The 27,108-nt window shown below is 44.8% G+C and overlaps 1 protein-coding gene across 1 annotated transcript; it reads right to left on the reverse strand.

The window, feature by feature from the left end:
• Positions 1-1,407: 1,407 nt before the first annotated feature.
• Positions 1,408-26,809, reverse strand: MKNK1 (MAPK interacting serine/threonine kinase 1). Its single transcript, XM_042781765.1, has 12 exons — positions 26,707-26,809; positions 23,759-23,856; positions 18,173-18,252; positions 16,541-16,614; positions 13,700-13,804; positions 11,091-11,146; positions 8,638-8,733; positions 6,571-6,765; positions 4,526-4,690; positions 3,272-3,315; positions 2,871-2,873; positions 1,408-1,648 (listed from the first exon to the last, which is right to left on the reverse strand). Exons 1-12 carry the CDS (start codon positions 26,804-26,806, stop codon positions 1,408-1,410), a joined length of 1,257 nt encoding a protein of 418 aa, XP_042637699.1. The 5' UTR covers positions 26,807-26,809.
• Positions 26,810-27,108: the final 299 nt, after the last annotated feature.

The raw sequence follows: 27,108 nt of genomic DNA on the forward strand, positions 1-27,108 counted from the left end.
GCCTTATCTTTGGGTCATGGAACAGAGTAGATAATTGATCAATGTTTTATTAATTTCTTCACCTGAAAAAGCAAAAGAGATGCTATTTCCCTTGCCTTGTTTGTGAATCAAAGAAGATGCTATCGTTAGAGGTCCTAACAGGAGTGCCTTCTCCCTCTTGGCTGTGCTCAGTGCCAATTAGGTGGCCTTTCTCCTTCTCAGGACTATAGGTGAAGAAAAGAGCTAGGACCATCAGAGCTAGAACTGAAAATTTTATTAAAACACACAATGTATAATAGCATCACTGTGTAGTACAAGTTTAAATGTCTGTCTGGCATGTGCAAATCTATTTTCTTTATGTAACTCAACAGTTTGGCTTATTTGACAGTGGGTAAACCTTCATGTTCTCCAGCAGTAGGTACCATGGTGCTCAGACCAGGACAAGTGGGAGGCCTCTGATGTCAGCTGACTGGCCTCCCACTGACTCCATATCAGGCACCCAGCCCTACTGAAGTACCCAGTCCTGTGCCACCTGTATACCACATCTGAGGGACTCTGCAGCTGCCTATAACAGTGACAGCTTACAACCAGTTAGAATAATAAGGAAAAGTAGATTAAAACCCAAATGTATGGACATTCAGGGAAGAAAGGCAAGCCACGGAAAGTTCATGGGCTTGCAGTAGGAATTTAAAATCCCATCTTTGCTGGAAAAGCACGTTTTTTTAAAAAAATATGCCCCCCCCCCTTTAAAAATGAAATAATACTGACTTTAGCAGCAATCACAAACAAAGAAGAGGATGATAAATGAGGGACACATTTTGGTCACGGCAAAGAAAGATTATGTGCTTCTGTGTGCTACAGACTGGAAGACTGCTCTGGCTTTCCTAATGCAGAAGGCTCCCTGTCCTTCCCCGACTTGGGGGGATGGCTCTGCTCAGTCAAGGGAGAAGACAAGCAAATAGCACGTCCACCCGGAGGACAGAGGAAGATGGGAAGGACCACTAGAGGAGGGGACAGTGCAGAGAGGGAATAGGCACATGTCGGCAGCTTCTGTCAACTGATGCTTCTCAAAGCTAGCTCCCTGAAGGCTGTAGCCCCAGCCACCGCCGCCGCCACCACCACCGTGAGAGCAAGCTGGTTCTGCAGGCGGTGAGCAGAAGTCCAGGAAAGAGATGTCCCCACTGCCGCCACAGGCGATTATGCAAAGTGACAAGTGATTGCTTTCCTTTTTGATGATAACCCCTTTGGAGAAAGCTTTTCCATAAGGATCCTGGGGGACTGGGGGCTGGGTGGGAGGCTCAGGGTCTGTGTGGAGCAGAGGCCTGAATGGGGCTGCAGAGGTCCCCCAGAATGCTCTTCACACCCTGACCTCACAGCTTTCCAGGGGTAATACCTGGATAGACTTCGGGCCTGGAAGGGAGGACCGCACTAGAGTGCCGTGGCTGCTGAGCACGGTACAGCATCTACACTGCGGCCTGCCTGGGCCAGGGCCCGCCGGCGGGCCAGGCGTGACTTGGAGGGAGGGGAAAGCTTCATTGAGCAGAGGCCCTCAGCCAGCGTCTTGGCCTCTTCAGCCAGCTGGTCCTCATTCTCCTCGTGCTGAGACAGCTGGCGGTTCAGGGCGATGGCCTCAGCAGCAAAGAGAGTCAATTCCACGGTGCTGCTATTTCTGCCGGGGCAAGGCAAAGGCAGAGAGAGAGGCAGGGCTCAACTGGGGTCAGACAGGCCAGTTCCTGGACATTCTCGTTAGCTACTACAGCTCTAGACTCCCACCAGATTTTCATACCAGTGTGGGCTACTCTCCCCAAAGCAGTTCTTGCTTGAGTTTGTAACCTCAGCAACTGAAGCTGTAACCAAGGCTGCCTTGGCTTCTCTGGGAATGTCCTCTCAGCCCAAGAACATTCCTGGACTTGACCAACCAAAGAAAAAAAAAAAACCAAACACCTCATTGCCAGAGTCACTTCCAACTCATAGCGACCCCTCCTTGGGCTTCTGACGCGGTATCTCTATGGAAGTAAATTGCCCAATCTTCCTTCTGAGGAGTGGCTGGTGGGTTTGAACTGCCAGCCTTCTGGTTAGCAGTCAAATGCTTTAGGCACTATGCCACCTGAGCTTCTCTTGGACTTGATAGTCAGGGCAAATGTCACCTTCTATCCCAAAGCCCCTCTGAGTTTCCACCACTCTGTACACATCCCTCCTGTGGGAAGGGCCACAGCAGATCAAACTCACTGAGTAGATTCCTTTCCCATCAGGCAGGAGCACCAAGAGCAGATGCTGAGCCTCTAGGCCTGTGTCCCTAGAACCCAGCCCAGGGCTAGAATATAATAGGTTTTTGGTTTGCTGAATAAATCTACAGTGGATCTGAGGTTTGAAACCAGCCATGGGTATCTGGAGGCAGCTCTAGAGAATAAGGTAGGAACCTAAGCTGGACAAGAGCATCTTGAGCCAAATCAACAGAGATTATAAAGGTGTAAAATAGTCAGTCTTCCCTGTTTAACTCCTAAACTGGCCATGAGGATGCTTCCTAAAGGTGTTTACCACAATGCTTCAGTCCTGTCTGTTTCGGGAATAGGCGAGTACTCACTAGGAATACAATCTAGATGTTAAACAAGCCCTGGAGTCAAACAGATTCGGGTTCAAAGTCCAACTCCAAAGGCTATTGTGTGGCTTTGGACAAATTAACTTCATTCTTGTTTTCTCACCTATAACATGGGAATAAAAGTAGTACCTCTCTTTTAAATTTATCATGAAGATTATGGATGTAATATATGTAAAGTCCTTAGCACCATGCCTGGCATGGGGTAAATATTTGGTATCTGGTAGCAATGATTACTATACATCTATTAGTGGGTACGACAATTGATCCCATAGCCTTACAGTAATCCTGACACCTGCTACTTTTACCAATCCATGGCAGCAGAAGACTAAGGTGGGAATAATCCATAGGTAAGGTCTGTCTTTGGGCTGTGCCTAGTGATTTCCAGTTATAGGTAAGCCTAGTTCTGTGGATTTAAGCAGATATGCAAAACTTGCCTTCAGTCCAAGGAGGGGCTTGAAAAGTGTTGCAGGGCAGAAGCCATCCCAGTGGAGGAGGTGAAGAGAGGGAAGTAGATATACAGTACAGGGAGGAAAGAGGGGCGGTAGGGAGATGGGAGGCCCAAGAGCCCCTTGAGGAAAATGATTCCTGCGTCTTGAGATGGGCCCCCCGATCCCCACCGGCACCATGTCTGAGAGCTTGATGGAAAGTCAAAGCCAAGGAAAGAAGGGCGTTGGGTGTGGTTGCAGCATTTACCTCTGGAGGACTTGCGGCGTGGGGAGTCCCCTTTCTGGAGCTTGCTAGAACGTGAAGGATAGACGTGTGGGTAAGTGTTGCTCCCTCCTTCCAAGAGCTGCCCCCACCCAAGCCAGCACAGAGTGAGGAGGTTGCTAGTTTCTCAGCCCAGCACAGGGACATGGCTGTGCTTGCCTGCAGGGTCAGACTTTCCAAGTAGACAGCAAGAAAGGTATGGTCTGAAGTCACAGCCCTCAACACAGCTCCCCCTGCATGGAGAGTCCTTTTCTCCTCTGCCTGGCAAAGCCCTGATCATCCTCCAAGATCTAGCTCAAGGGTCACTTCCCCTGTGAAGCTTCCCTTTCCCTGTCATCTCCTTACCTCAGTTCCAAGCAGAGGCAGATCCTTGTCCCTTTGTGCCACTAGCCCTTTTTATTAGTGTTTATTACACTGTTGTGTCATTTATTCCCATCTACCTCTCCCCACTAGAACATGAAGACAAGGATTGGGTTTGACTGATCCCTGTACTGCCAATATCTGGCATGTGCCAGGTGCTCAGCAAAGACAGTAACTCTTTGGTGGCTGGGAATTAGCCACTTAGAGACTTTGTGCCTTGGATTAGGTCCCTGTCTGTAACACGGGGCTGGCAACTCTTGTCTCCTTCCACCAGCAGGGTCACTGTGGCTGACTAGGGCCTGACAGACCAAGAACACACAGTCACTCACAGGTGGGGTTGGCAGACTCCACACAGGGGCAGAGGTTAAACATTGTGACTAAGCAATTTAAAAAATGATTCTAATGAACAATGAATCCTTAGCCTGAGGGTAAGCACCACTATTTGCTTTTCAGGCCAGCTGCATCCAGAGCCCTGGCACCATGAGAATTTACCTGCCCCTGATATACTCATACAGCAAGCAGGGCAGCAAGGCCTGCTTCTGGGTGCTCTCAGCTTATAGATATTTTTGAATAAGGGGATAATACTAAAGGCCCCAAATGACAATGCCAGGCTGTTTCCTGGGCTGTATGTCTTTGCCAATAGTAGGGTGTACGTGCCAAACCCTAGAGGTCTCTGCTGACTCCAGAGAGGCACAGGCCAGCTAGGAGCTTGGTCTCTGACCTGTGACAGGGGTCAGTTTACTCTGAGTGCACAGGATTGAAGCTGCTGTACCTGACATCAGCCACCTGGGCTGGTGTTCAGTACCTGTTGCTATGAGAGCTTCCTCATGGCCATGCTGCATGCCTGAGAAGGTAGAATGCTTCTCTGGAGTCACTCACCCCCTGCACCCATGGGTGCTGCAGGACCTGGGCAGCACTGAGTCTCTGCTTTGCATCTCGAACCAGGAGCCTGGAGATGAGGTCTTTGGCCTCACTGGAGATGTGTGCCCAGTCCTTGTCAGGAAACTCATACTTGCCTTTCTGGATGCTCTCAAATAGCTTGTTCTAGGGAAAGAAGATTCATGTGAGGCCACAGTGGCCAGAAAATGCACAGGATGTACCTGTCATCAATCTGATCACCTGGGTCCAACTGACTCAGTTGAAGTTGCAGCTCATGGTTAAATCATCACTACCTGGAACACCTCTGGCTAGGCAGGGTGGCTATGCTGCTTGGCTAGCCGAATGGATGATGAGAGGGTAATAGCATCAACAGAACAAAGCCCAAATTCCTTGGCCCTTCATACAGGGTCCCCATGAACTGGCTCCTGGCAGCTCCTCCAGTCGCACTTCCCACCATCATCGGCCTCACATTTCTACTGCTCTTCCTTGCACATGCTCTGCTGTTTCCAACCTCTATGGTTTTGCTTGCACTGTTCCTTTCACTTTTATTTTTCTGGTCTCTCTTCCCCTGGGGACATTTTGCTGTTGTTGTTAGTCACTGTCAAGTCAGTTCTGATTCATGGTAACCCCATGTATGCAGAGTAGAACTGCTCCGTTAGCAGATCACCAGGCCCGTCTCCTGAGGTATCTCTGGGTGGGTATGGATCACCAACCTTTCAGTTAGTAGTCCACCACTTAACCACATGTGCCACCCAGGACTCTCTGGGGAACTTTTTGTCACCCTTTAAGACTCAGCTGAAGTACAATCTTCTCTAACAACCCTCCCCTGACTCCTAGCTGGGCTGAGGGCAGCTTATCTCTGTTTTACCTCGTTCTATTGAAATAATCAGTTTACTTACTTATCCTCCTTACCCACTAGACCAGTGGTTCTCAATGGGGATGATGATTTTGCCCCCAAGGGGATATGTGGTAATGTCTGGAGACACTTCTGGTTGTCATAACTGGCAACTAGTAGGCAAAGGCCAGGGATGCTGTTAAACATCACGCAGTGCACAGGACAGCCCCACACAACAAAGACTTACTCAGCTTTAAATGTCAATAGTGTGAAATCTGAGAAACCCTGCATGAGCCCATGAGTTCCTTAAGGGCAGAGATCATGTCTCATGTACTTTGTCTGGGTCTGGCCCACAACCACTACTTGTTGCATGCTCACTGAAATAAACAGGATCTTGGCTCCTTCCAGCTCACTGCTGTCCACTCCTCGCAGAGAGACAGGAAGGGACTTACCAGGGGGGACACAATGAGTGGTTGGTGGATGGTACAGGGACTAGAGATTGGGTCTCACTCCAGTTTGGTGCCCTCTCCACACCAACTACCCAACTGCCTTGAGCACTTTTCCCATTTCTTTTGTACCCTCAGAAAACAGAAAATGGAGTTTGTCTGTGTAGGTGACATGTCTGGCCCTGTCAAACAGACAATGGAATGTTCTCTAGCACAGAAACAGTCTCAGGCTAATGACCACCACAGCCCTGGCTGGGATGGCTACTCTCACCTGTTCTTCACTCGCTTGCCTCTTGTGGGGCTTTCTCTGTGCTCCAGCTGAATGTCCCAACAGCTCTCAGGTTGATAGGACAGGTCTCATTATTCCCTTTGGCAGATGAGGGAACGAATGCCCAGAAAGGGGAACTCCCACCAGTGCCAGTGGCAGACCAGGGCTTGAGCCTCCATCTTCTCATTCATAGTTCAGTGCTCTGTCCTCTGTATCAGGGTCTGGCCTCAATGTGCTCATCAGTAGAATGAATGGGAAGTGGGCTGGGCTTCCTCCACTGTAGGGTCTTTAGTTTTGGCCTCTAATCCCTGATTCTTTTTCTCCTCTTTTCCTACAGTCTCTTGGAATCACTGCTCTTAGATAGGAGAGGACACAGACACTATAAAACTCTTTCTAGATCAGGTACAATCCCCAAGCCCAGTCCTGCTTGGCATCCCCACAACCACACTGGCCCCCCAACAGGGCCTAAGGAGTAAGTCCCTGGGGCTGGGCTCACCTGGCACACCCTGCAGACCTCACCCCGGTCCCAGCCGCAGTCGGCCCCACAGTGACCTACGAAGGGGGGGTAGCCGCTCAGCATGATATAGAGGACCACACCCAGGCTCCACAGGTCACAGCGCTTGTCGTAAAAAGTAGCCTCATCTGTGAAGACCTCCACCACCTCGGGGGCCATGTATTCTGCAGAGCCACACTGTGGGGGTCAGGGTTGGGGGAAGGGAAAAGGCAGAAGAAGAGAGAGGCTTAGTCACAGGAAGAGGGAGTGACAAAGAGCAGAATTTAATGGGAATTGACCAAGGCACTGAGAAAAAGTGGGCCAACTGAACATTCGTAAACCAAGTCCTAGAATCCCTCATGATGCACATGACTAGCTTCAAGTCACCTCCTTATATTTCAGGTCCTTCTCCAGTAGGCAGATACCCTTGGTCAATAAGCTCTAGGAATCTCCCTGCCTCAGCTCTCCATAAACAGACATTTAATATACAAGTACTTAAACGCACCAAGAGCACTGCTCTGCAGGGAGACTGTGGAGATCCAATGTCAGAAAACAAGGATTTCTTTCTTTTTTTTTCCCTCTTCCTAGCAGTGTGACCTTGGGCAAGTTCCTGGTGTTTCTGGATCTCACTGTTTGCATATCGTTTTGTTTGTTTGTTTGCCTATCTTTAATGTCACAGCAGCACAACAGGCTGTGTAACAGCCCCAGAATCTCAGTGGCTTAGAACCACAAAGGTCTGTTTTTCACTCACAGGATGCATCCACCACTCATGGGGTCTGGGAACCATGCTCTACTGTAGAGTGCAGAGCAGAACCTGAGGGTCCTGCACCAACATTAAATGCTCTGGCCTAAAAGGGACCCACATTCCACTTTTCTCATGTTTCACTGGCCAGAACAAGTCACAAGGTCATGCCCAACTTCGAGACGCCCATGTGTACAGAGTGAAAACAAGGATTTCTTAGTGAGTCCCATCAAACTGTCCTACTAGATCAGAGCAAGAAAGTGTAAGCATTTAGGATCAAGAGACTGTCAAAAGTACAAGAGCTTTTAGAACAAATCCAATCTCCCCAACCATTTACAGATGGGAAAACCAAGGCCTAGAATGGGACAGGGATTTGTCCAAGCACATCAGTGGCAGCCCCAGGACAGAATCCTCCAACTTACCCTTGCATAGAAAACTGCTGATAGGAATAAAACAAACAACATCCCCTTCATGTTATTTCAGGTTCACCAAGATAGACACACACACACACACAAACTAATTGGATGGGAAGATGGTAATTGAAGAAAGGATATTTTCTTTGTTATTGGTAATTAGAGTTAATGACTTTGAGAACAAGATGGCCCAGTGTATTACAAGCTAATATAGAAACATTCCTAATAATGTTGTTTAGAATAAGACAGAATACAGGCTTATTTAAATTAATGTCTTCTAAAAGGGTTATTAAAAAAATTCACTCATGAAGCACATAAATCTCAAAATAATAATTATACTGTATCAAATACATACAAAAAATTTCTTAGAAGTATTTCCCAAAAGGACTATCTCAGTTTGAAATGTGAAGTCAGAAAGCAACAGATAACTTAGCCAAGCAATCGTAGTACATACAGTCAGGAGCCTCACACTTCTGGCTTCAAAGAGACTATCTACCCTCCACTGGGTGACGGGAAATAGCTCCCAATCCTCTGTCAGCAAAGGCTGGTGTGCTGTGACTTCAGCAGTGGGCAGAGGACTCACAGAACTATCCTCATAGGTGAAAGGGAATACTGTCTGTCTTTATCTGGTTCAGGAGTCAGGGCTCAGTCCGTCCTATAACACAATTCTTTGTCTCTTCATCTGCAGAGACAACCCACCAAACTAAAAGCTCTAAAGTCAGTTTCATTAGCAGCTAAGCACTACCTCTGTCAGCTGGGGCCTATCAATACAAAGGAAATGACAACTCAGGCAGCAGGAAATAGTATAGATACACTGACTTTCCCTTCATTAGCCCTCTGTTCTGGACTTCATAGCTTTGGCTCAAATGTACAGGCACCCTAAAGAGGATGGCACAGGTGCCCAGCCATACGTACTGGAGTGGTCAGTTCTGGTGTGGTTATAGGGGTGCAGGAGTTGTTTAGTTTCACTCCACTGCCCAAGTCAAAATCACAGATTTTCACTGGAGACACCTAAAAAGAAAATAGAAACCAAAGGTTACAAATATGTTGCATTAAAGGGCATGAGGAAACCACAAGACTAAATGGAAGCATAGTTGTACAGCTGTCATACTGACGCCCAGCTTTTTCTATCAGCTTGTGTTTATTCTCCTTGGGTTATCTAGAAATCACCTGCTGATTGATCCCAAGGTATCCTCTTTTCCATGTTCTTTGCTTATTGTTGTTGTTAGTTGCTGTCAAGTTGATTTGACTCTTGGTGACCCCATGTGTGCAGAGTAGAATGGCTCCACGGCATTTTCAAGGGTATGACCTTTTGGAAGCAGATCGCCAGTCCTGTCTTCTGAGGTGCCTCTGAGTTGAATGCTTAAACGGTTTGTGTCCCCCAGGGACTCCACTCATTACTTATTTTCCTGCTATAGTGTGTTAGATTGTCGTGAGCTTAATATAAAACAAGTAGGAAACCTCTAGAACACTTTCTAGCAGATGATGGTATAGGTCGCAGCAGAGAAGCTAGAAGAATTCATATGTATTCCTGACAGACAGACTCTTTGCAGCTCATTCAGTGGAGAGCAAGAGAATTTTGAGTAAAACCTCTGAGCACCTCCCTCAGGTGGTGTAGGGTGACCAACTCATCCTGGTTTGCTTACCTGAGACTTTATCGGTTTTATCACTTAAAGTCTCACATCCTGGAAACCCCTCAGTGCTAAAAAAATTGGGATGTTTAGTCACCCTGGGTGGAGTCAACATAGCAAACAAGCCCACTATAAATGGATGCCGTGTCTGAGACCACAGCCAGGGTGATTTGTGTCTGGTGCTGACCAGGCAGGCAGTCTGCCATGTGCACGACACCATCCTACATGGCAGAAGCAGCAACAGTGAGTGTCCTTAAAGGGATGAAAAGGCTGGTTCAGTGAGTTCCAGGTCATCCATTTACCCATTAGAGCAGCCTGGGTGAGTCTCAACTTCTCTTCCTTTCTTTCTCACTTAAGAACAAACCCAAAAAACAAAAACCCACTGCCATGGAGTTAATTCTGACTCACAGGAACAAACAGAGCAGAACTGCCCCATAGTGTTTCCAAGGCTGTAAATCTTTACGGAAACAGTCTGCTTTATCCTTCTCCTGCAGAGCTCTGAACTGCTGACCGTTTTTTGCTTAGCAGCCAAATGCCTTAACCACTGTACCAACAGAGTGCCTCTTCTCACTTAGCCTGTCTTTAGTTTTTCAATCATTAAAAAAATCTTCATTGTCCCATGAAGATCAAATGAAATGAAGGACATGAAGTATACTGTAAACCAGAAGCACTGGAACAGGGTAGTTCAGAGCACCCCTGGGGTTGTGAGGTCAGGCTACCTTAGTTTTCAGTCTAGGCTCCTACTTTTAGCTGAGTGACTTTGAGCAAGTTTCTTAATCTCTCTGAATTCTGGTTTCCTCATCCACAAAATCAGGATAATAATATCTGCCTCAAGAGATTTTATGAACACTAAATGAAGTAAGGTACTTACCCTATACCTGGCACAATGCAAGCACTAAATAGATGTTAACTATAATAATTATTAGTAAGTTAAAAAGTTCTGTGCCAGAATCATTGATAGGAAGGCATAAGATCTTATTTGAGCTAGCACACATGAGATAAAAGTAGCAGGCTGATCCACATAGTTGCTAACAGCCACTCCTTACTTACGAGCCATGGTTTAATTGAGTGCCAAGACGTGTGTTCATGCACACGCACATGTCTACACACACAGAGACGTGAACATGGGTCATGCAAACCACCAGTGCCTAAATCCCACCTCAGAAACACAGAATTTGGCAAATTCACACACTTATGGAAATGCACATGTTTCCACTTAACTAGCAGTTTGAGTTAGGGCAAAGTTTAAAACACACAGTATTTGTTCAATACCAAGCATGAATTTTTTTTTCTTCTTCTTTTTTCTAATGGCCATCTTTGGAAATGAAATGAAAGAGAAATCCTTTCCAAGGATTTGCTAATTATTCCAGTTGTGGAAACCATCTGGCATATATATTATACTATAAACAACATTTAGGCAGAGACATGCTTCATGTAAGATTGAGTTGTTGTTTATGGCTCACATCAAATGCCATGAAGGTGGGTGCACTGGGTTGGAAAACGTTAATTTTGTGCAGGTCTCATATAGTTTATAAACTCTCAGGCTTAAGTCCACACTGATGATAAAGGGCAAGGGACAAGGAATACCCAACTTGGAACGTAGGGCTACTGCATATTAGATATAACATATCTCAAACTGGTATTTGAGGTTGAGAGGATTGCCAGCAATCTATATTGAAATGGATGGGGGCTTCCTAGACTCAGTGTAAACCTGGTCCCAAATCAGGTGTCAAGTACCTTTTCTGGAGATTCACACAATATATTTTCTGGCTTAAGATCACGGTGAGCAATGCCTGGAACGACAAAGAGCAAAGAAATGGTTAACACATGCACATAATTATCAAACATTCCACACACAATTAATTTTTTCCAAATGCTGTTGTTCGCAGATTAATTCCCAATTATGGTACATTAAAAAAATCAACGAGCTGCAGGAGGCAGAAGCAACCAGAGACACAGACCAAAAAGCACAGTTGATTCTGCAAGTTCTTTTGAAGCGGGGGCTTTAGAAGTCTGGCTGGGATAAGAAAGGCTAAATGAATCCCAGTCAGCCTACCTTTCAGCACTGCAGAGACAACCAAGAGTAAGAAAGCTTAATGCAAAGCAGAGCAAAGAGCTCTGCATAGTCAGTGCTGGGAACAGCAATGCAGAAATAATTAGTGCCTTGTTTAAGAGCCTCTCAGGGGGCTTGGACTGCTCTACCTCATTTCTTCTTGTGTGGCCGATTAATAATAAAAAAAATAAAAATTAAAAAAAAAGAAGAGATTCCTTCAGTGGGACTCCCTGAATGTTTGGAGGATCGAGTGTTAGTTAACAAATCTCCCAAAGCTTATCCAGTTCCCCCCTTGCCTGCTCTGCATGGCCAAGACAGCTCTGCCACCGGATGTAGAGCAAGGGCTGTTGTGGCTCCAGGGTATTGTTCTTGTAAGGTGCTTCCCTTGCCTTTTGGCTAGGACCTCTCTCCTGAAGGAGAATGCAAATAGCAGCTTGCTCTACGAAGGGTTAAAAGCTGCTGACCTGGACAAGAAGGCACCTGGGGAAAACCACCTTCTAACTGAAGACAGGGACAAAGAACCAACTCATGGGGCCATGGTGTTCTAGAGGTAGACTCAGAAACCTCCCACTCCTCTTTCTTCTGGCAGAAAGCACAGCACAGAGACAGGCTGGAGGGTCAAGCAAGAGCCAGACAGCTACTGCTTGTAAGTTCTGGGAAGTACAAAGGATTTTCAGGGAAACGGGAATAGGGGGGAAAAGAATCTGCTTCATTGAAACTGTCTTGATCAACTTAGTCAGCCTACAAGTCCTACTCCAATTCGTCCCATGGTGTGACGAGGGCTCAGCCCACCTGAGGTACTTCACTGTTGTTGTTGTTGTTATGTGCCGTCGAGTCGGACCCGACTCACAGCGACCCCTCCTTGGGTTTCCGAGGCAGTATCACTACGGAAGTAGGTTGCCCCATCTTCCTTCCAAGGAGGGGCTGGTGGATTTGAACTGCCAGCCTTCTGGTTAGCAGTCAAGTGCCTTAGGCACTATGCTACCAGAGCTCCCGAGGTACTTCACTAGAGAGGGAAAAACCTGAGCTCCAGCAGCCTAAGTAACTTCATCAGTCACCTAATTGAATGAGAACCCAGAGCAACTTGGCCCAGGCTGCACAAATTGAGTCAGGCTATAGCTCGCTGCACTAAAAGTGAAAGATATTTTCCATTATAGCAAGTGCTCCCACAGATCACGAACCACACATGAAGCCTTACTCTCCAAATAGGTGGCAATGGCCCAGTCGTCCCCCAGCCTGAGAAGTCGGAGAGCCATGCTGTAATAACGGGCCTGCCTCTGGCACACCAGCCATTGAGTTGCTCTGGTTCATTTCCCAAAGGTTAAGCGGCAGTGTGTCCAGTATTTAAAAGTATGGAACTTGTTTCCGGGCTGACCCATTCTTGCCCAATTCATCTTCCCAGTATGAAGTTATTTAGAAAACAGCCAAGTTCAGCTGGAAATCGTTTTTCATCCCCTCCAACTTCTAGTCACATGGGCAGCTGGCCAGCTAGATGTTAACAAGCACTTCAGAACTCCTAAGACACCACAGCCTCCATTCCCTTTAGTGCGTTCTTGTAAAAAAAAAAAAAAATAATAAATAAATAAAAATAAAACCACCTTTACCCTCCTCCAAGGTATGGATCTTGTGAAAAGAGTGACCCAGTTTTGCAATCTACAGAGGCAGCTTGGGGAGCAGTTGTAAATCTCTGTCAGGCAGGTGTTACCTACATGCATCCCAGCTTTCAGAAACCGAACTGCTGCTATTCATCATGCTGAGGAAAGCACAGACATCCCCTTCTAGGAATTTCCATCCCAGGTGCAAGTCAGGTCCCCAAAATGAATACTGTCAGTATGGAGATCTCTTTTCAGCCACTGGAGGAATCAATGAACCCGAGCCTCCCCACACATGCACACTAGTCTGTACTTTGCCAAGCTGTGCTGCTGGCACCAAGTGGGATATATAAACTGTAGCTCACATATGGTCCTGAGCACTCACCACCAGTGTGGCTGGCCATTATCCACAACAGTAAAGGGAATGGAGCCAAGTCACAAATTGTTATTTCCTCCCTGCTCTTTCTCCTGTGTCTCTATCATGGTTAGGAGCTCTACCACCTACTTACCATTTAAGCCATAAGCCTAGGACTCATCCTGGACTGTCCCCATACCCTCATGAGTGGGCATATTCAAATCTCAAGCTGACTGCCAGCTGCACTATCTTTTGGACCAAGCCCTCTGCCTGGCCTGTCACCTATGTCTTGGGACCCAGAGGCTGGCCAGCCCAACCTACCCACCAAGGCAAAGTCGTGGTTCACCTTTGGTATGCAGGAAGTCAAGGGCAGCAGCAACATCCCGTACCACTCGGCTGGCTTCTCGCTCATTGAAATGCTTCCGCTTCTGGATGTGGGCCAGGATGGAGCCTGGAGAGCAGAGGAGACACAGAGGCAAAGACTTTTCAGGCTCTAGCAAGCCTAACTTCTTAAGAACCTAAGTTTTCACAAGTTTGAGAGCTTCCTGAAGGTAGAGACATAGTCTACCTTCACAGGGGGATGCTAACTGTTTAGCAAGGAACCTGGGTGACACAAACTGTTAAGCATTCAACTGCTGACCAAAAGGTTGGTGGTTCAAACCCACCCAGTGTGTTAGTGGGAGAAAGAACTGGTGATTTGCTTCCATAAAGATTACAGTCAAGACAACCCTAGGGGGCAGTTCTACTCTGTCACATGGGATCATTATGAGTTAGAAGTGACAGTATCTAACAACCACCACAACAATAACTGTCCAGCACCAAGTATAATGCCTGGCATAGAGGAAGTACTACCATATATCTATTGAACAAAACTGTACTTCTATTTCCAGGACCTATATATGGTGAGTACAGAAGGGAGAGAGAATAACTAAATGACCAAAAAGCATTAATGTCCTTGGGGCTAATTTGCCTTCTGAAATCAAAAGGAACTAAAAGAGAATCCACGTGGGGCTGAGGGAGCCTCTCAGTAGGAACATTTCCTCCTCTGCATCTGATCTCAGATCCAAATAGGGCATAAGCCTTCAAATGGAAATGCCACACCTTCACCAGATATGTGAAAGTCTGAAAAAAGGGAAAAGACCTGTTTTCCCCTCTAAATTTTCCCATTTATTGATTATATTATTTTATTCAAAATAACTGCATCTATTGAGTAGTTACTATGTGCCAACCACTATGCAATACTCTATAATTAAATGATCTTCTACTTACCACAATTGTACAAAATGGGAAGTATAGCTATCCCTATTTATAGATGGGGAAATGGAAGCCAGGACTGTTTAAGCATCTTGCCTAGGATCATGCACCAGTCTGTGGAGGAACAAGGACTTAAGCTGAGTAAGTCTGAGCCTATGCATTCTTTCTAGCTGTAGGACTTGTGGTTTAACTGCTGTGAGGATGGGTTGCCTGTGTCAGCCCCACTCTCTTTACCCACTTGGTCTAGCGTCAAGACTCTAAGCATATGGCTACAGATCATTCCCATTGCATCTAGCATTTCAAACATATCATTCAGAGGGAAGACATAGGCATGAATTTTGACTTGGTTCCATGTGGTCTATACTCACAGTATTTCTAGGCCAAAGGTGTCATTTCTAGTCCTAAAAATGGTACATGCTTATGTATGTATTTTGGCATGGGGAGGGGATGAGAGAGGAAAGGGAGGAATCGCCAGTTATTTCACTTACTAGGTTAAATAATGAGAAGACCACAGCATGCTAGGGTATACTCCCAGGAAACAGGCTCTTGACTAGGTTGCTAGCTTGCTCTACTGTAGTGAGCTTGTTTCCAAATTCATTAAAAGGGAAGGTGGGTGGAGAGTAATATGCAACATACATTTAAGATAGCCCCCCCACCCCAGCATACTCAATTGTTCTGTTGTTGTTGTTGTTGTTGCATGCTGTCGAGTCAGACCTGACTCATAGCAACCCCTCCTTGGGTTTCTGAGGCAGTATACTATGGAAGTAGATTGTCCAACCTTCCTTCCAAGGAGTGGCCAGTGGGTTTGAACCGACAGCCTTCTAGTTAGCAGTCAAGTGCTTCAGGCACTACGCTACCAGAGCTCAGCTAATTTTTACTGACATTGTTAACACACTTGGCTGCTAACCAAAAGGTTAGTGGTTTGAGTCCATCCAGAGGCACCTTGGAAGAAAGGCCTGACAATCTACTTCTGAAAAATCAGCCACTGAAAACCTAAGTGAGCACAGTTCTACTGACACACATGGGATCACCACAAGTTGGAATTAATTTGATGGCAACTGGTACTGGTAGTGTCTACAGGTAGTGCACTTAACATTTCACATGGATTATCTCATTTAATATCTGCAGGGACCCAGTGAGGTAGGTGCTATTATCCCTATTTTATAGATGAGAAAACTATTTGGAAAGGTTAAGTGATTTGCTTAAGTTCACACAGCTAACAAATGACAGAGCTAGACTCAAACCTAGCTCTGTTGGTTTCTAAAGAACCCACCCCTAAACACCAAGTCCTTCTATGTAGTCCTCTACTCAGCTTCAGACATTCCCTCCCCACCAACCTTTGCCTTGCAAATGTGGCCTGGGGTAGGGCAAGTGATAGAAAGGCAAAGGGGCTTCTCCAGCTCCTTCTCTAGAAGAGTAACTTAAAACATGTATCCCAGTGATTACATGTGTGGGGTGATGGCAGTAGGTGGTGGCCAAGAATAGAATCTTTCCATCAGAAAGGTGGCACATCTTCAGGCTTCCTCTGTATCTTGGGTCTGTGTCCCAAACAATGGGCCTCTCCTTCCCTCCAGTGAGCCTTTCTAGATCTCACAATATATGTAAGAGCTTCCACCCCATAATTAATTTAGTTAAATAGTGAACATATCAAATTAGGGGATTGATAAATTGGTGACTAAATGTATCTATATATGACTCCTATTGTAATGAAAAGGCATTTATAGAATGCCCACACAGGTGACATTCTAAGCTCTGCAAAATGCTAATTATCATCCTTCCCTCTGGCCTCCCTTCTCCCAAATCAAGGGCAGTTTTTAAGTCCTTCATCCTTTTTATTAGCTTGACTCGTTTTAGAAGTCTCTGGGATTCATGATGGATGATCACTACCCTGGGTCTTAATCAGAAGTCCAAACACATACTCAACAGTAAGTACCTCCTTGCAATTTCTCAAAGACCAAGTAAAACCTTGTGTCATCTTCAAAGAACTCAATCAGCTCCAAAATGTTCCTTAAACAGAAAAAAACAGGAGGAAAGGGAAAAGGCATTATATATGAACGTCCACTTACAAATATACACCAAAAAAAATATACAATGCCCTGTAGCAGGGCAGAAATCAACTTGAAATGAGAATGCTTATTAAAGACCTATGTTTGAGAAGTAGCCAATGGTGTTAGCAAGATTCAGGTCACCTTATCTTTCCATAATGTTTAGTCTCTGGTGTTTTCACCAAGTCTGTGCTGTCAAACCCCAACCCTAAAACCCACTAGGTAGAGTTATAAAAAAGTCCCGGTCACATTAAACTGAATAAAATCTGCAGCCGACTGGAAGCAATTGCGACTAATAACACTGAATAGTAGGTGTGTGTCCTGGAGGCAAGCAGCAAATAATTACTTGCCCTCCCTCTTGCCCATAAATCACGGGGCAGTATTTACATTGCCTGGAGAAAATGGAAACATCTGTCAAATAGACTTGGGGCCTAACATGGGCACTGCTAGACCCTAACTGCTAAGCGCTGCTTAATGAAACGGCCGCGTTCCTGGCCACTGTAGCACTTGTGGCCTTCCCCGGTGAGCACTCTCTGTCTGCCCGAGTATTACAGTGCTCTGCCAACAAGGTCGTCTTGTAACTCAGTAGGGAAGCCACCAGCCTGGATATTGGAGATGTTAGGGGCTTTTTTCTTTTAAAGAACGAAATAAACCAATAGAGTCTCTAATGCTGAACTAAGACGCTGCAGGGCTGAAAATAAAAATCTGTCCCTCATAAAAAAATGCTGACCACTTTGGGAGACCAGGCTTTTACTAGTTTGAAGGCATCCGAATAGGATGGCCAAAATGGCCTAAATTGAAAGAAGACTGTAGCAGTAGCGCCTGGAGTTAAATCAACAGCAGCCCCCATCCTCCAAGCTTAATGACAAAGCCATCAATACCAGTCTACTGGCTCCCTGCTGACCTGGCCATACAGGGAGAGAGAGGGGGAACTGGAATCTTAAAGGTGACCCTGATTTAAAGCCACAGTGGGAGAGCCACTCATTTGGAGCTGGTGGTGAACAGATCAAAACTGGGCTAGACATTACCTTGGCCTAGTTATTAAGCACAGAGTGTAAAACAAGGCTTCAGGACCCTTAGTGTATCTGTGCATATGTGAATATGCTAGGGATGGAAAATAGCAGCACATATTCTTAACAGCTCTCATTATCCTTCTCCATGAGCAGGTCCCTAAAGACTGCTACAAGGCAATACTAAGACTAGTTCCCACAGGCACTGGAAACAAACAAAACTCTATTTTTTCCCCCTAAACAGCCACTGATTAAGACCACTCACTCTTCTAACTTGCCTGAATTGCTGATATTTATACAATTTTAGCCTAAACAGAAGATAGACATCTTTGCTGCTGTTCTCCATCCCCCTACCCCCCTTTTTAACACTGAAACATGGAATTGCTGTATGCAGTTGTAGGAGAAGAAGTGAAGCTAAATGCTGGGGTCAGGAGATGGTAAGAAATAATAGCATTTCCTGTGGCCAAGCTCCCCCCAGAGAAGCAGCAACTAACCCAACACTATACTCACTTGTTTCCTTGACACTGATATAGTGTCTCCACCTCTCGAAATACTCTACTCCGACTGTGCCCTGCTTGTTTTTCGATGATCTGTGGGAAGAATAAAATCTGTCATGTACACTCACATGACCTCGAACCACTCTCTCAGCAGGAGCCCTCTGGGAGACTGCACGGCCAAATTCAGTCCAAATCCAGGTACAAGCAGAAGTGTGGAGTAGGCCTTGGTAACACAGACACTGTGGCTCTATCAACAAAGCAATAGATTGGCCTGAGGGCTTTCCAGTCCAGCTGAGCCTGTTTGACTCTGGCCAGGCACAACACCAAGGAAGCCTATGAGGCTGCTGCCCCCAGCTGCCCATGGGAGACGGAGGCAGCCAGCAAGACAAAGAGCTATCTCCACCCAGCTCCTATCCCTGATAGGGCATCTCTTTCTGCCACAAGAGGAAGAATTAAAAAACTCTCCTGAAGGATCTTCTAGTGCTGGAGGAAGAGTAAGGGAGATGAAGGACATAGTTGGAGAAAAGTTTCAAGGCCCAGCTCAAATGCCACTTCCACAATTTCCCCAGGAAGGAGTAAGCTCTTCTTTTTCTGATAGCTTATTCTTTGACAGACACTGTATTAAGGTCATTCAGGACAGTACATTGCATACATAATCTTGGTTAACCCCTACAACCATTCCAAAAGATAGGAAAAGGTTACACATTTTGCCCATAGCTCTGGTAAGTGACATGGCTAGCATTCTGGCCTAGAACAGACACCAAAGAGCATGCTGTTCTATCCCAGCTTATACCTTACACAGCTTCTCTTAAGAGTACTTAGAGGCTTTGTCTCTCCTATGCTACTGTGGGCTGACCCCCTCCCCTCCCTTATATTTGGAAGTGCCTGGCAAATGCTGACTGAAGGAATGAATGGATGAGCCAGTGGATGAGCAGGTGGTTTATGCAGGGACTGCCTGACTCTGGAAAGATCTATGGATCCATTGAGAAGATCTATGGAGCCTGTGGGCAAGTCTGCAGAGCCTGGCTCTGTCTTACAGCTCCCAAGTGCAAAGTGGGCAGCACAGATGATTCATGCTGCTTCTTCATTCAAATACTGCTGTGTAGAACACTTCAAACTGCAGAAATATCCATGACCAACTGCAATTTTCTATGTAAGTCCATGTCTGTTAGTAAACTGCTATGGACCTATTTTTTGAATAGTCAGAGGAAAGCAGTGCTGAGGAACAGAAGCTATTCAACTCACCCACTGACCAAACTTCCAGATCAAAGTCAGAACTTTTTAGTAGGCAAGCAAGCCAGCAACAGCATAGTTTCTCTCAGAAGGCAGTGTGTGCTGGCTACTAGAGATGTGTGAGGAGAATGCAGACAACTATTTGAGGAAGTTGTAGAGGAAATTCAAGACCAGAGTATCTTGAAATTCAATTTCAACTCTGAGACTCTAGAATACCTATTGGAAAAACCCTAATAAAAAAACTCCAGCATCCTGGAGTCATGCTGGGAAAAGTAGCCCATCTCTAGGGAGTTTTCAACTAGTAGGGGAGACAAGAGACATGGGCAGAACTGCCCAAACAAAAGATTGCCGAGCCAGGATCCAGTGTTTGCCCAATGATGCCAAAGAGCATGGAAGAAGGGCCAGGTCTTCCTCCTGTGAACAAACCTTGAAGAAATAGAACTATCATCTATAAATGTATTCAAATCTTTGAAAATCAATTTATATTTGCAGTTTTTACCACAGTTAGCCATACTTTTAAAAATTAATTGTAATTAATACTGATCTGTTTCCAAAAAGGAATTAAGGTAGCTTTTTTGTGAAGCAAGACCCCAGCAAATAGGAACATGGGTCATTAAAAAGTGTTCTCCTTTATAATCCACAGCTGGGACTGAATAGTTAGTTAAAAGATGAGATGCTTCTTTCATGAGCCAGTTTGGCTGGACTTGTCAGTAGGAGGCAGTCCTTATATTTAGTGGCTCAAGTGGATGGTTTGAAATAAGTTTAAATTGCTCCCTTGGATTTAAGTAAGACCTTTGATCTAGATGAGTGGTTTTCAAACTTTGGTGGGTATCACAATCACCTGGGGGAACTTGGTAAAAATACAAAGATGCAGGCCCTCTCCTGTATTAAAAAAACCAGATCTGTGTGCTTTATTAGCTCTCCAGGTGATACTGATACACAGAAATGTTTAAAACAGCCTCACATCAGTGGTTCTCAAAAAGTGAGTACCAGAATCACAAGGAGAGTTTATTAAAACTAATACAGCTGGGCCCCATCTTAGTTTCTGATTCAGTATGTTAGGGATAGGGCCAGATAGTATGCATTTCTAACAAATTTCCAGGTGATCCTGATGTTGCTTATCTAGGGACCATGCTTTGAAAAGCACTGCCCTACAAAGGACATGAACAGACACTTCACTAAAGAAGATATACAGGTGGCCAACAAACACATGAGGAAATCCTCATGATCATTAGCCATTAGAGATGCAAATCAAAACAGCAATGAGACATCATTTCAAAACAACAATGAGACATTAGCGGTCATCTAAGATGCAACTACTTAGACCAGAACTAAATGGTGCCTGGCTACCAATGTCAACCACTTGGAAAGGGATCAAAGTTGGAAATCCTGGATAGAATGGGAGGAAAAATGTGGAATGAAATTAAAAAACACAAAGTTCAACAAAACAGAAAATAACAAATGCTGGTGAGGGTGTGGAGAGATTGGTACTCTCATACACTGCTGGTAGGATTGTAAAATGGTACAACCACTATGGAAAACAGTATGATGTTTCCTTAAAAAACTGAAAATAGAAATACTATCTGATCCAGCAATTCCATTAGTGGGAATATAAACTAAAGAGGTGAGAGACAGGACACGAACAGACATATGCACACCTGTGTTCATCGCAGCACAATTCACTACAGCAAGAGACGGAAACAACCTAAACGCCCATCAACAGATGAATGGATAACCAAACTATAGTACATTCACACAATGGAATACTATGCAGCATTAAAGAATAATGAAGAATCCACGAATTACCTCCTAATGTGGATAAACTTGGAGGACATTACACTAAGTGAAGTAAGTCAATCACAGAAGGACAAATATGAATCCACTGCTGTAAAAAGTCAAGGAAAGGTTTATGCAGGGAAAGATATTTACTTTGTTACCAGGGATAGGAGGAAAAATTACTGACTGGTTAACAGTCACACGTTGATTTTGTTGAAGGGAAAGGCAATATAACAAAAGTGTGTGACCAGCACAGTGACAATAGTGAAAAGGAGGACACAGAAATGTACACAAAAGATACAGACAACAGAGCAAATACTATTACACGCACAATACTGCACTGCCAGTGGCAGCAAACACTGGGCTATGGGTGGATGCACAGATAGGTAAGAAGACCAGATGGGGGTAGGTGAACAGGACTGTACCCAAGACCAAGGATAGATTTGGCTGAAGATAGTCTTACAGTATGTACTTATGCTACAAAAATATCCATATACAGTGCAGAAATAACAGGGGACAAGGTTGAAGTAGCTTCTCATAGACAACCAAACACTTTGAGGAAGAGAGTCACCAGGCCTGCAGGCTCGGGACACACCATGCTCAATTGGTACAATATAGTACATAAAAATCTTGTTCTACATCCTACTTTGGTAAGTAGTGAGTGGGGTCTTAAAAGCTATGGAGAGGTCATCTAAGATGCAACTATTGGTCTCCCCTTGTTTGGAGCAAAGAAGAGGAAGAAAATCAAAGTTATTCGGAAACGATAAGTCCAAGGATATGATGGACCACAGGGACCTCAGCCTTCATGACCCTGAGACCAGAACTAAATGGTGCCTAGCTACCAATGTCAACCACTTGGAAAGGGATCAAAGTTGGAAATTCTGGATAGAGTGGGAGGAAAAACGTGGAATGAAATTAAAAAACACAAAAATGACCAGAATTACAGGTTAGACTTTGGGCCTGGAACTGGACTCACTTCCATGGATTAGCTCTCAGCCAAACAGGAGAAAGACCTACAAGCAGACCACCTATCCAGAGAGATGCACCCACATATCTTAGGGAGATATACCCCCTAGATCAATCAGCCACGAGACATCAGAAGGGCAGCATTTGCACAGAGGGAAAGCTGGACAGACAGGAATGCATAGATAAGAAGGGCACAGGGAGGGGATGGGCACAGGGAGGAGATGAAAGGAGAGCTTTTTATGGTCGGGGATTGTAATCGGAGCAGTGAAACCAAATGCATAAAACTGTTGTATGTAAAATGAATCTGCTTTGTAAATTCATACCCACATCACAATAAAAAATTTTGGAAAAAAGAAAAGCACTTCCTACATTCATCCCTTCTTCCATGTGGGGTAAGCAAATAGAAGCTTAGAGGGGTTAAGTGAGCTACATCTTAAGCTATACTGATAATTCAAATGAGGCTAAAATCCATATCTACTGCCCTAAACTGAGTGCTCAGGTACTAGAGTCTTTAATCCCATCACCATGACAATGTTCATCACTTGTATAGTGATTTTGTAGTTTGGAAAGTGTTTCTACCTCTACTCAAAAAAACCCACTACCGTTGAGTTGGTCCTGACTCAGCAACCCCTCCTTGGGTTTTCCAAGGTGGTGGTGGTGGTTGTTGTTATGTGCCGTCAAGTAGGACCTGACTCATAGCGACCCCTCCTTGGGTTTCCAAGGCAGTATCACTACGGAAGTAGACTGACTCATTTTCCTTCTGAGGAGTGGCTGGAGAGTTTGAACCGCCAGCCTTCTGGTTAGCAGTCAAGTGCCTTAGGCACTACTTTACCAGAGCTCCCTCCGAGGTGGTATCTCTACAGAAGTAGATTGCCCAATCTTCCATTTAAGGAGTGGCTGGTGGGTCTGAACCGCTAGGCTTTTGGTTAGCAGTCAAATTGCCTTAGGCCTTATGCCATCTATCAGTTCTATTTTGATTTTCATCTTCATAACCACACCTAAGACACGAAGGCCAGGTATTATTATCTTCATTTTAGACATGTAGGGATTGAAGCTCACAGAGGTCCAGTACTTCCCCCAAGTCTCCTAGTAGTAGTTTGTCAAAACAGATGCAGGTGGTTGTTGTTGTCAGTTGCCATTAATTCAGCTCTGCCTCACATTGACCTTTTGTGTAATGGAACAAAACACTGTCCAGTCCTACACCATCTTCACGATCATTGGTGTGTTAGAGTCTACTGCTGTGGCTATTCCAAGTACAATTCCAAATCTGCTCATCTACTCCCTGAAACTGATTCTATTTACCATGAAGCAGCAGCAGCAATGAATTAGGCATTGTTCTAAGTACTTTGCACATATTAATTCATTTAATCCTCACAACAATTCTACATAGGTTCTATTATCATACCTATTTTACAAATGAGGAAACTAAGGAACAGAGAGGTTAAGTAACTTGCCAAAGGTGACACAGCAAGTAGAGAAATCAAGGTTTGGATCCAGTTAAAATAGCTCTGGAGCCCTCATTCTTATTCAGCCACTACAGTGCAGAACTAAAAATTATTTGGTTTAGCACAAGCCAGGAAAGACTATTTGCATAGTAAAGCCTGGCCCCCAACGAGACACTCACTTTGACAGCATACTCTTTGCCATTCTGCAGGCTCACAGCACCTTGAACTTTGGCATAGGCTCCCTCTCCCAGCAACTCGGAGGTCAGCTTGTACACATCTAAAGATGAAATTAATAAGAACAACAAAATGAGTCACAATTTTGCAAGGTAACATGGAAAGAAGCCTCTGTCACTAAGCTTTCCTGGACTGACAACACAGACAGAACAGGCACATGAGAAATCCATAGCATTCAGTGAAAACAAGACCTATAGCTTTGCCAGCCATCTCAGGTCTCAGTTTCTTCACAAGAAGACCACATGGAAAGTATCCTACTTTCATGTTAGTGATCTGATGAAAGAGTTTCAATTCAGCACATACTTTCTGAATGCCTACTGTGTACCAGACAGCATACTGACTCATAATAGGGACAGAGTGAAGAATAACACAGCTCTGTTATGGGTTGAATTGTGTCCCCCATAAAGAAATGTTCAGGTCCTAATCCTGAGCACCTGTGAATGTGACCTTATTTGGAAACAGTTAAGTTAAATAATTATAGTTAAAATGAGGTCATACTGGAATAGGGTAGGCCCTAATCCAAGAAGACTGATGTCCTTATAAGAAGAAGAAACACAGAGCTAGACAGACACAGAGAGAAGATGGTTATGTGAAGACAGAGGCAGAGACTGGAGTTATGTCGCCACAAGCCAAGGAATGCCTGGGGCTACCAGAAGCTGGAAGAGACAAGGAGGGAGCTTCCTCTGGAAGGAACATGGCCTTGCCAACATCCTGAATTCAGGATTATAGCTTTCAGAACTATGAAAACAGAGTTCTGCTGTTTTAAGTCACTCAGTTTTCAGTATTTTGTTTCAGTAGCCCTAAGAAACTAATACAAGTCCCCACCATCTAAACATCACAATCTAGGAGGGAAGGCAGGTATACACACAAGTGACTCCAGAATAAACCAGGCAGTGGTAAGTACCATCACAAAGGGGCAAGAAAAAAAAGGTTTTTTTGGGGAAAAAAAAAAAAAAAGCAGGGGAAGGGAAAGATGAAATCTGCTTAAGGCATCTAGGGAATTTTCATAGAAGGGGTGTGATTTGAATGGGCATCATTCATTCATTTACTCATTTACTGAACACCTGCTATGTGCCAAGCTCTGTGCTAAGCTGTGATGGACAATGATGATACGAAGGGGAATAAAACACTATTTTATTTTATACCGATACAATGGAAATCACACAAGGTTTTTGCCGAGTTTCCAGAAGTGATCAACAGGAAGTAAGAGACAGAAGTAGGATGCAAACAGAAGCCTCGAGGTTTTTAGGGTACTGAGTCAGAGCAGTTCTAACTGAGTAATATGCCTGGGTTAAAAGCAACATCTGGGTGACCTGCCCAAGCTCACAAATAAGCACAAGCTCTTTGAACCCCTTACAAGGGAAGCCACAAGCCCACTGTGGCCTCTGTTGGGCTGGGTTAGTCCTCTCTTGGCCTCCATTTTTCAGTTTTTTCCTTTTGAGCAGCCTAGTATTTAAACCCACAGACTGAGCAGAATGAAATTAGATTTTATCACTCTTAGTCATGAGAGGCCCAGTAATTGCCCAAGCTATCCTTGAATAACAGGAAATACTCTCTTATGTTCATTGAAAGAGCAAGACTTGTTGATTTGGAAACTATTCTAAAAACCTTGGGACTTTTGCCCCCTCTCCCTCTTCCCCACATGTTTGAGTCAAAGGCAAAGACAAAGCAAAACAAACAAATAACAACAACAACAACAAAAAGAAAACAAATATAACCCTGCACTTAGTACTTTCTTGGCTCCATCATGGTTTGGTCTTGCAGCTATTTGTAAGAACAGATGGCACACTGTTGTTTGCCAAGTATTTTAAATAACACGCTTCTCTCACAGTAGACACTTTGGCATTAACCTTTTACCTATGTCAGGATACATAGGTGGTTCCAAACCAAACCAAATCAAACTCACTGCCATCGAGTCGATCCCAACTCATAGTGACCCCTCCTTGGGTTTCCAAGGCAGTATCTCTGCAGAAGTAGATTGCCCAGTCTTCCTTCCAAGGAGTGGCTGGTGGGTTTGAACTGCCAGGCTTCTGGTTAGCAGTCAAGTGCCTTAGGCACTATGCCACCAGAGCTCCTACATAGGTGGCTGGAAGTCCAATACCGCTGACTCACAAAGACCTTGTTAGAATCACTCTACAAACAATGATGGAAAGAGGGACCATGAGGGGAAGCTATTTCAGGTCTCACAATGAAAGAAAAAAAAAAAAAAAAACCAGATGAAGGAGGACATGTTACTCCTAGGAGTAGCTACTGATCCTTTCAGTTCTTTGCAGAAGTATCCAATTCACTTCACCCCATCACATGCTCAGGATAAGAGGACCAGCCCTGAGCTTGGTGTCTTGCATATAGATTGTTCAAAAAACGTTTGCAGCATTGTGCCCACTGAGTACAACATGCATCCTTTAAAATATAGTCAAACATACAGCACAAGCAGCTGCAGTCTTTCACAGCCAAATTCTCCGCTTGCAGAAAATTTAAGTTTCATTTGGGGCCATGGCCTTCTGCAGTTTTCTCTTCCTCCTGCATGGTTATTCTACTACTCAAGCAGCCCCTCTAGAATAGCTGAAGGAAAGAGCACATGTGAAAAGGAGTGAAACATACCAGGCAATCTCACTACATATACACCTATGATAGACTGGTATTCTGCCCACTATGAGGTGGATAAGCCATTTAAGGGAGGCCTGTGCATCTGAGACTTTGCTCTCATCTCTCTCTCTGTGTCACTCTTATGAGTAAACCCTCTCACTCTTCTCATTGTTCAACACCTATTATACAGATAACCATGAACTGGCTCTCATATGATTCATCCTACAATCTAGACACGAGGCTGACCAGGATGTTCCTCCCATACTTGGGGAGTCACAGGCCCAGATCTAGAAGTTATGTGACCCACCTTCAAACTTTCCGGGCAAGGAGTCAGTGGCACGGGCCTTCCGCTTTTTCTTCTTCCTCTTGTCACTTTCTGCAATGGGAAGGGGCTCACTGCTGCCCATCTCTGGGAGGTAAGAGAAGATATAACGGAAACATTATTGTACTAATCAAGCTGTAAGTTTTCCTAGGGGAGGGGAGAACCCAGGAGTTTTAGACTGATGGTTTTTAAATATCTATGCGGACTATTGATTTGTTTTAACCCAGGAGGCAAAATAAATGGCAAAACCATTATAGGAGATCATTAACTGTGGGAAGGAACTCAGACAGGTGGGCTAGATTAAAAGAGGATAGTAGAAGCCTGCTTTAACCAAGCTCATTAGCACATGAATTTAGATCCGCCACCAGCCAAACTATATTCTCAAAC

The sequence above is a fragment of the Orycteropus afer genome, unplaced genomic scaffold (genome assembly GCF_000298275.1).
Source record: "Orycteropus afer afer isolate SDZICR_OR568_19922 unplaced genomic scaffold, OryAfe1.0 scaffold00169, whole genome shotgun sequence".
NCBI lineage: Eukaryota > Metazoa > Chordata > Mammalia > Tubulidentata > Orycteropodidae > Orycteropus > Orycteropus afer.